The following is a 10,367-nucleotide window of genomic DNA, read 5'->3' as shown; positions in this document are numbered from 1 at the left end:
GACAGTTTAAACTGTGTCTCATGCTCCCTGCCATCTCCTTTCAACCAAAAAGATGTCTGCCCCATGAAAAAGATGTCTGCCCCCATGAAATCAAACATTTGCCTGTTCTTTTAAAAAGGGTGGGTAAGAGATTATCTTACCTATCTATTTTAATTAACATAACTAATGTAACTTAATGACAGTATGTTTGTTTAGGCTGAAGTTCCTCTTTAAGGCTCGAAGTGGCAGACCAAGAAAAATCTCCTATAAACAGAAGTGATGAATGGTGATGACAGTCAGAGTCAATCCACAGACCAGCACCAAAGACCTACATCATCTTGCTGTAGAAGGAGTCACTGTGAATCGTTCAACCATTCGGCGCACTTTACACAAGGAGATGCTGTATGCGAGAGTGATGCAGAGGAAGCCTTTTCTCCGCCCACAGGACAAACAGAGCCACCTGAGGTATGCTAAAGCACATTTGGACAAGCCTGCTTCATTTTGGAATAAGGTGCTGTGGACTGATGAAACTAAAATTTAGATATTTGGGCATAACAAGGGGCATTATGCATGGAGGAAAAAGAACACAGCATTACAAGAAAAATACCTGCTACCTACAGTAAAATATGGTGGTGGTTCCATCATGCTGTGGGGCTGAGTGACCAGTGCAGGGACTGGGAATCTTGTCAAAGTTGAGGGACACATGGATTCCACTCAGTATCAGCATTCTGGAGACTAATGTCCAGGAATCAGTGACAAAGCTGAAGCTGCACTGGGGCTGGATCTTTCAACAAGACAACTACCCTAAACACTGCTCAAAATCCACTAAGGCATTCATACAGAGTAACAAGTACAATGTTCTGGAATGGCCATCTCAATCCCCAGACCTGAATATAATTGAAAATCTGTGGTGTATAGAGTTGGGCCGAACGGTTCGCCTGCGAACGGTTCCATGCGAACTTCAGTGGTTCGCGTTCGCGTCCCGCAGGCGAACTTTTGCTGAAGTTCGGTTCGCCCCATAATGCACCATGAGGGTCAACTTTGACCCTCTACATCACAGTCAGCAGGCCCAGTGTAGCCAATTAGGCTACACTAGCCCCTGGAGCCACTCCCCCCCTAATACAAGGGAGGCAGCGGCGGCCATTACGCTCACTCGTGTGCCTGCGTTAGTGAGAGTAGGGCGAGCTGCTGCATACTGTCTCTCATAGGGAAAGATTAGTTAGGCTTAGCTTGTTCCTGGCTGCATACCTGTTCTGTTCAGTGAGCCCACCATACCTGCATACCTATTCAGTGAACCTGCCACTGCATACCTGTTCAGTGAACCCACCACTGCATACCTGTACTGTGAACCCACCACTGCATACCTGTTCAGTGAACCCACCACTGCATACCTGTTCAGTGAACCCACCACTGCATACCTGTACTGTGAACCCACCACTGCATACCTGTTCTGTGAACCCACCACTGCATACCTGTTCAGTGAACGCACCACTGCATACCTGTTCAGTGAACCCACCACTGCATACCTGTTCTGTGAACCCACCACTGCATACCTGTTCAGTGAACCCACCACTGCATACCTGTTCAGTGAACCCCCCACTGCATACCTGTTCAGTGAACCCACCACTGCATACCTGTTCTGTGAACCCACCACTGCATACCTGTTCAGTGAACCCACCACTGCATACCTGTTCAGTGAACCCACCACTGCATACCTGTTCAGTGAACCCACCACTGCATACCTGTTCTGTGAACCCACCACTGCATACCTGTTCAGTGAACCCACCACTGCATACCTGTTCAGTGAACCCACCACTGCATACCTGTTCTGTGAACCCACCACTGCATACCTGTTCAGTGAACCCACCACTGCATACCTGTTCAGTGAACCCACCACTGCATACCTGTTCAGTGAACCCACCACTGCATACCTGTTCAGTGAACCCACCACTGCATACCTGTACTGTGCACCCACCACTGCATACCTGTTCTGTGAACCCACCACTGCATACCTGTTCAGTGAACCCACCACTGCATACCTGTTCAGTGAACCCACCACTGCATACCTGTTCAGTGAACCCGCCACTGCATACCTGTACAGTTCAGTGAACCCGCCACTGCATACCTGTTCTGTTCAGTGAACCCGCCACTGCATACCTGTTCTGTTCAGTGAACCCGCCACTGCATACCTGTTCTGTTCATTGAACCCGCCACTGCATACCTGTTCTGTTCAGTGAACCCGCCACTGCATACCTGTTCTGTTCAGTGAACCCACCACTGTATACCTGTTCTGTTCAGTGAACCCACCACTGTATACCTGTTCTGTTCAGTGAACCCGCCACTGTATACCTGTTCTGTTCAGTGAACCCACCACTGTATACCTGTTCTGTTCAGTGAACCCACCACTGTATACCTGTTCAGTGAACCTGCCACTGCATACCTGTTCTGTGAACCCACCACTGCATACCTGTTCTGTTCAGTGAACCCGCCACTGTATTCCTGTTCAGTGAACCCGCCACTGCCGTCACTACACAAACAGCTGTTTGCGGTGCGTTACACGGTGAGTTTGGTGTGTCAGTGTGAAGCAGTACCTTAATTACACTACCTGATTGATGTATACACATGCAAGATGTTTTAAAGCACTTTAGGCCTGTCATTTAGCATTCAATGTTATTTCTGCCCTTAAAACGCTGCTTTGCGTCAAATCCAGATTTTTCCCCAGGACTTTTGGCGTGTATCCCACTCCGCCATGCCCCCCTCCAGGTGTTAGACCCCTTGAAACATCTTTTCCATCACTTTTGTGGCCAGCATAATTTTTTTTTCCAAAGTTCGCATCCCCATTGAAGTCTTTTGCGGTTCGCGAACTTTAACGCGAACCGAACCTTCCGCGGAAGTTCGCGAACCTAAAATCGGAGGTTCGGCCCTACTCTAGTGGTGTAAGTTAAAGAGTGCTGTCCGTGCTCGGAAGCCATCAAACCTGAATGAACTAACTAGAGATGTTTTGTAAAGAGGAATAGTCCAAAGTACATTCAACCAGAATCCATATGTAACGATTGGGTGCTGCAACTCAGACGTCTGATTATTTGTGCTCTGCAGAACCACAAATAATACAGACGCTATACCTGATTATGTGGTGATCTGCAGTATCACTAATAATACAAGTATAGCTAGCAGAGAGTAAGGTGTGGTGTTTGGTGCAACAGTATAGACTTCTCCAGCAATTGACCTTTACCAGAGGAGCTGGTAAAGTATAAGCAGAAGAGAGAGTCAAAGCAGTTTGGCTAAACCTTACCAGAGGAGCTGGTAAGGTACTAACAGCACAAGTGACTGAGTAGTTTATCCAGCCCTTACCAGAGGAGCTGGCAAGGTACTATCAGTCACTGGAGCTATCTACTAACTCTGAACCTCACCAGAGTAGCTAGTGGGTACTAGCTACAACAGAACGAGATAGTTTGGCAACACCTTACCAGTGGAGCTGGCAAGGTACTATCAGTGATAAGACAGTATTAATTAACCAGCCTGGCGTTCTATTAAGATCGCCAGGCTGGCGGCCATACGTTTTTTTTTTTTTATTAAAAAAAAAACTATCGCATGCAGCCAACTAAAAGTTGGCTGCATGAAAGCCCACTAGAGGGCGCTCCTGTCGCGTACTTCTGATCGCCTCTGGCGATCAGAAGTAACAAGAAAGGCCGCGATGAGCCGCGTCATGGACGTCAGCCGCCTCCGAACCTGCCCTTAGCGCTGGCCGGAACTGTTTGGTCCGGCTGCGCTGGGCTCGGGCGGCTGGGGGGACCCTCTTTCACCGCTGCACGCAGCGGATCGCTGCTCTGCGGCGGCGATCAGGTAGCACACGCGGCTGACAAAGTGCCGGCTGCGTGTGCACCTTTTTATTTGATAAAAATCGGCCCAGCAGGGCCTGAGCGGCAGCCTCCGGCGGTAATGGACGAGCTGAGCTCTTCCATACCGCCAGGCTGGTTAACAAGACTTTACCAGAGGAGCTGGCAAAGTCCTATTCGACATGGTAACTGTATAGGTTAACAAACCCTTACCAGAGAAGCTGGCAAGGAACTATATAAACACCTCACCAGTGGCAAGGGCCCACTGGTGGGAGGAGTGGTCAGACAGGCAAGGTTTGGCAACAGAGAGGTAATATCAGTACAGAGCGATAGGCAAGAGAATAGTAGGTAATCAGGCAGAAGTTCAGCAACAGGGATCAGATAGGCGGAAGTACAGAATCAGTAAGCAAATGTGAGGTCAGAGTATAGCCAGAATCATACACAAGTAATCAATAACAATATCACAATTCCTAGTCTGGTGTGAAGTCCTTGGTTTCAACATCTTGGAACTAGTCTAAGGTCTGAGCACTAACACAAAGTATTCACAACAGCAGACAGTTTGCGAATGGTGAACGAAGGTTTTATGAAGCCAAGGAAGACTCTCAGCCGCGCCCATCTCGGAACAGCCAATCCGAGCGGCGAGAGTCACCCCTGACGTCAGCCGACCGGCCGGTCAGCTGACGCGCCTTCTCCCAGCATAAAGGTCCTGTCACCGTGCGCGCCCGCGCGAGACAGCGACCCTATGAGCAGATGACAATATCGTTCCCGGCGTGCTAGACGCCGACGGAACGGATGAGGACAGGGAACAGGAAACAAAGGCGGCTGCGGCTACACTCCGCACCTCCGCAGCCGCCATATTATAGATTGTTACACCATACTCTCATTGGAACCTACAGGAAGCGTTTAGAGGCTGTAATTTCTGCAAAAGGAGGATCTACTAAATATTGATTTCATTTCTTTTGCAATCAATTGCCCCTGCCTAATTTTGTTTAAAGGAACTCCGAGCTCATCTTAAAAATGAAAATTGTACTCACCCGGGGCTTTCTCCAGCCCAGTGCTGGTCGGGAGGTCCCATTGGGCTGGAGAAAGCCCCGGGTGAGTACAGTTTTCATTCCCTTTAACCACTTGAGGACCACAGTGGTAAACCCCCCTAAAGACCAGGTACATTTTAGCTAAAATGGCCACTGCAGCTTTAAGGCACAGCTGCAGAGCCGCACAACACAGAACACGAGTGATTTCCCCCCCCCCCCCTTTTCCCCCCACCAACAGAGCTCTCTGTTGGTGGTGTCTGATCGCCCCCCAGTTGTTTATTTTTTTTAAATATTTATGTTCGCTCTTTTTAAAAAAGAAAACCCTTTCCTCTGACTCCCCCAGCCAGCCTCCCCCAGCCAGCCTATCACAGCGATTGGCTGTGATAGGCTTCAGCTTCAGCCTATCACTGCCGATCGCTCTCTTATCCCCCAGGGGGACAGCCGTGTCACACGGCTGTCCCCAGTGCAGCGCTGCTGCTGATCGCAGTTCTGTACATGTAAATAGACGGCGATCTCGCTAACAGTCTCCCGAGCGGCAATAGCCGCTCGGAGACTGAAGAGGGTGCGGAGCTCCACCCCCAAGCATGAGATGCGCACGCAGCGTGCACGCGTTCGCATGCAAATTAGAGCCCCAGGACTTGACGCCAATTGCCGTTAGGTGGTCCTGGGGCTGCCACTGCGGCCACGCCCATTGGCGTGGGGTGGTCGTGAGGTAGTTAAACAATTATCGCAAACTTTCTGTAAATCTTCATATCGCTTCTCAAATATCACTGTGTGTGTCTCCTATATGATATTTAACTGACATTTTTTATCATAACAGCCAACGATTTATACAGGAAAATCATAGCAATTAACAAGGTTAAGGAAAGGTGGGGGGAAAGGCTGCGCATCCCTAAAAACATGTTGCAATTGAATGGTTAATCGCACAGGCATACACCGCCTCTGCCAGACTGAAAAATGCATGCCCTGCATCCAAGACAAGTGCTAACATTTATTAAACTAGGAGGAACTTTAGCTTCCAATATGGTTTGCATGCAAAGTATATTATACTAGACACTTGCGCCACGGTGAGGCAAACCTCCGGGCAAGTGACCTAACCTAAATTTAAAACCTTGGGAGTAGCTAAGCAAAAAAAATGTGTAACTAACATTTGGTTGAACAGCGAGGAGAACGCCAGCGCATACCGCTAAGGCTGCATCTGAAATGACCACCAGCTCAGTGTGCAGCACCTAAATAGATTTTCTGCACACTTCGCATTCAATTCAGATGCAAATCATATGCAAATCTGCTACTACTTGTTATGCAAACAGGAAACTCAGGAGGAGGGGCTGGGAGCAGCTAACCTGACAGTTACATAGTTACAAAGTTAAGGAAAGGTGGGGGGAAAGGCTGCGCATCCCTAAACACATGTTGCAATTGAATGGTTAATCGCACAGGCCTACACCGCCTCTGCCAGACTGAAAAATGCATGCCCTGCATCCAAGACAAGTGCTAACATTTATTAAACTAGGAGGAACTTTAGCTTCCAATAAGGTTTGCATGCAAAGTATATTATACTAGACACTTGCGCCACGGTGAGGCAAACCTCCGGGCAAGTGACCTAATCTAAATTTAAAACCTTGGGAGCAGCTAAGCAAAAAAAAATGTGTAACTTACATTTGGTTGAACAGCGAGGAGAACGCCAGCGCATACCGCTAAGGCTGCATCTGAAATGACCACCAGCTCAGTGTGCAGCACCTAAATAGATTTTCTGCACACTTTGCATTCAATTCAGATGCAAATCATATGCAAATCTGCTACTACTTGTTATGCAAACTGAGTTTCCTGTTTGCATAACAAGTAGTAGCAGATTTGCATATGATTTGCATCTGAATTGAATGTAAAGTGTGCAGAAAATCTATTTAGGTGCTGCACACTAAGCTGGTGGTCATTTCAGATGCAGCCTTAGCGGTATGCGCTGGCGTTCTCCTCGCTGTTCAACCAAATGTAAGTTACACATTTGTTTTGCTTAGCTGCTCCCAAGGTTTTAAATTTAGGTTAGGTCACTTGCCCGGAGGTTTGCCTCACCGTGGCGCAAGTGTCTAGTATAATATACTTTGCATGGAAACCATATTGGAAGCTAAAGTTCCTCCTAGTTTAATAAATGTTAGCACTTGTCTTGGATGCAGGGCATGCATTTTTTAGTCTGGCAGAGGCGGTGTATGCCTGTGCGATTAACCATTCAATTAACAAGGTTGCCCAAACCTTTGCATCCCACTGTAACTAGAGATTAAGTTGTTGGGGCCCTGGGGTGCCTTTTAGTCTAATAGCAATCAATGTGTGACAGCAGGGGTTAGAGAGGATGGGGGGGGGGCGCACTTTGGTGTCCCAGCCTTGGGTGCTGGAGGACCTTGTCCTGGCTCTGGTGTCCTAGGTAGGAGAGTATGCTTGCCTGAAGAGGTGAGTTTTCAGATTCCACCTAAAAAGAGTAAGTGTGGGTGAGTGGCAGATGTGTTGAGGAAGAGTGTTCTAGAGGAGGGGAGAGGATTGAGAGAAGTCTTGTAAGTGGGAGTGATAAGAGGTGACCAGGGAAGAAGACGTTTTGTTAGCAAAATGGAGATTGTGTGTAGGATGGTATCGGGAAATAAGTTGATTTAGATAGGAAGGAGCTATGTTGTGGAGAGCTTTGTAGGCGAGAGTCAGGACATGTTGGGTCTTCCATTTTCATCCGACACAATAAAATTACTGATCGGATGGTTGATGGGGTGGCAAAATCGCTAGATGTACAGTATGGCCTTAATTCATACTTCTGTCTGTGTTTTACTTCCAGCTGGTGAATGTTTTAGCTAAGCGTTTTGCAATAATTCACCATGGACAATGCGTCATCTCCAGGAGTCACTGTAATTCCGAATTCTGTCATCTGGAGCCAGGGAGCAGTGATAACCATGACAACGATCTTGACTGTGGTCTTCATCTTGTTCTGCTTCTTTGTCTACTTCATGATCATCATCCTGAAGATCTTCTTCTCTACCTCTCGGGTCCAGGACACAGCTCGATATATCCTGTTTACCCACATGCTGATCAACGACACCATGTACCTTCTCATTGCCTTCTTGTTGTACATAGTTACCCTTTATTTCTTGTACATGCCTATGATACTGTGTTATGCCCTACAGATGTTGGGCGTGGTCACCTTCCGTATCACTCCATACAACTTGGGCATCATGTCCTTGGAGCGCTATGTAGCCGTGTGCTTCCCTCTGAGATACGCCATGCTTTGTACCTCCAGAAGAATTAAGATTTCGATTGGGGCAATGTGGGTGATCGGGATTCTTCCCAACTTTGCTGAACTAGCCGTCATAAAAGACTACCTGAAAAACCGATCGGCTCCGGTGGTTTGCAATCGTGGAGCAAACTTGATCAACAAACTTCAAAATATGATAAAAACGGCATTCCTCATTATAAACTTTAGTCTGGTGGGACTCATCATCATATTTACCTATGTCAAGGTATTGTTGGTTGCTCGAAAGATTGGATCTGCCAATACTGTAGCCTCCAAGGCAGTTAAAACCGTTGTTCTTCACGCATTTCAGTTCTTGCTTTGCATGATGTCATTTCTGTCTTCCGCCACAGAAGCCAATAGTGATTTTGAAGGCTATATAAGGTTGGCCAATTTCATCTTCTTCATGTGTTTGCCTCGGTTCCTGAGTCCCTTCATCTTTGGGTTACGAGATGAAGCTCTAAGCTCGTATATGAAGCAAGTGATAAAGTTCAAGTATAAAAAGCAAATTCAGTAAAGTTTATGAGTTGTTCGTTCGCTTATTTGTGTGTTTGTTTTGATTATTCCCACCCAGGCATGTTACTGCCTCCCTCCCTTCCCAACTCTCCTTGTCTGCACCCCAGGGCCCCTGCACAATGTTTGGCTACATTGTAATAGCTCGCCTCTCTCCATATGTTTGTTAGGCCTGGAACCCACTAGCAGCACTTTTTTGAGCCTTTTCTGCGTGCTTGTGATTAGAAAAGCTCTTGCTAATGTATTGCTATGGGTGTGATCCCACTTCAGGGATGTGATTTAAAAAAAAATCCTCCATAGCATTGCTATAGCAAGAGCTTTTCAAATCACTGGTGCTTAGAAAAGGCTGCTAGTGGGTTCCAGGCCTTAAAGGGACACTTAAGTAAAAAAAAAAAAATGAGTTTTACTCACCTGGGGCTTCCAATAGCCCCCTGCAGCTGTCCGGTGCCCTCGCCGTCTCCCTCCGATCCTCCTGGCCCCACCGGCAGCCACTTCCTGTTTCGGTGACAGGAGCTGACAGGCTGGGGACGTGAGTAATTCTTCGCGTTCCTGGCCACAATAGCGCCATCTATGCTGCTATAGCATATATCATATACCATATAGCAGCATAGAGGGTGCTAATGTGTCTGGGAACGCGAAGAATCACTCGCGTCCCCAGCCTGTCAGCTCATGTCACCGAAACAGGAAGTGGCTGCCGGCGGGGCCAGGAGGATCGGAGGGAGACGGCGAGGGCACCGGACAGCTGCAGGGGGCTATTGGAAGCCCCAGGTGAGTAAAACTCATTTTTTTTTTTTTACTTAAGTGTCCCTTTAAGGCCTGGAACCCACTAGCAGCCTTTTCTAAGCACCAGTGATTTGAAAAGCTCTTGCTATAGCATTGCTATAGCAAGAGCTTTTCAAATCACTGGTGCTTAGAAAAGGCTGCTAGTGGGTTCCAGGCCTTAAAGGGACACTTAAGTAAAAAAAAAAAAATGAGTTTTACTCACCTGGGGCTTCCAATAGCCCCCTGCAGCTGTCCGGTGCCCTCGCCGTCTCCCTCCGATCCTCCTGGCCCCACCGGCAGCCACTTCCTGTTTCGGTGACAGGAGCTGACAGGCTGGGGACGTGAGTAATTCTTCGCGTTCCTGGCCACAATAGCGCCATCTATGCTGCTATAGCATATATCATATACCATATAGCAGCATAGAGGGTGCTAATGTGTCTGGGAACGCGAAGAATCACTCGCGTCCCCAGCCTGTCAGCTCATGTCACCGAAACAGGAAGTGGCTGCCGGCGGGGCCAGGAGGATCGGAGGGAGACGGCGAGGGCACCGGACAGCTGCAGGGGGCTATTGGAAGCCCTAGGTGAGTAAAACTCATTTTTTTTTTTGACTTAAGTGTCCCTTTTAAGGTGGCCACAAACCATACAATTAAGAGATCCAATTTTTCAACAATTCGATAATTTCGACCGGTTGTCCCAAAAAGTAAACACAAAGGGCTGAGACACACCAGAAAAGCTCCTCAAACACTCGAGGTTTCAAAAGCTCTTCCCAATGTAATGCTATGGTTTTTTTTTTTTTACAAAACCTCATCGCTCCAGTGTGCACAGACACATAGGATAACATTAGCAGGAGGTTTCAAAAACTCAAAACGCTCAGAAAAACTCCTCTGGTGTGCCCCAGGCCAAAGAAAGGGGCAGCACCAGTCACACATGAATCAATCAAACTTATATAGTTATCAATAATAAATAATAAACAGGACAGTGTGTGCAG

The 10,367-nt window shown here is 47.6% G+C and overlaps 1 protein-coding gene across 1 annotated transcript; it reads left to right on the top strand.

The window, feature by feature from the left end:
- Positions 1-233: 233 nt before the first annotated feature.
- LOC137544751 (odorant receptor 131-2-like) lies at positions 234-8,622 on the top strand. The gene is made up of 3 exons (XM_068265842.1): positions 234-444; positions 7,656-7,919; positions 8,002-8,622. The coding sequence occupies exons 1-3, from the start codon at positions 259-261 to the stop codon at positions 8,620-8,622; spliced, it is 1,071 nt and encodes a 356-aa protein (XP_068121943.1). The 5' UTR covers positions 234-258.
- Positions 8,623-10,367: the final 1,745 nt, after the last annotated feature.

Source organism: Hyperolius riggenbachi, chromosome 2 (genome assembly GCF_040937935.1).
Source record: "Hyperolius riggenbachi isolate aHypRig1 chromosome 2, aHypRig1.pri, whole genome shotgun sequence".
Lineage (NCBI taxonomy): Eukaryota > Metazoa > Chordata > Amphibia > Anura > Hyperoliidae > Hyperolius > Hyperolius riggenbachi.
Note: the sequence above shows the minus strand (reverse complement) of the source record. Positions and strands in the feature narration are given on the sequence as shown.

Excerpts from the sequence above, each read along its gene's own strand:
- LOC137544751 (XM_068265842.1), top strand. The coding sequence starts at position 259 with ATGAATGGTGATGACAGTCAGAGTCAATCCACAGACCAGCACCAAAGA. Across the intron at positions 445-7,655 it reads GACAAACAGAGCCACCTGAG|CTGGTGAATGTTTTAGCTAA; the intron begins GTATGCTAAAGC and ends TTTTACTTCCAG. Across the intron at positions 7,920-8,001 it reads ATGCTGATCAACGACACCAT|ATGTTGGGCGTGGTCACCTT; the intron begins GTACCTTCTCAT and ends TATGCCCTACAG.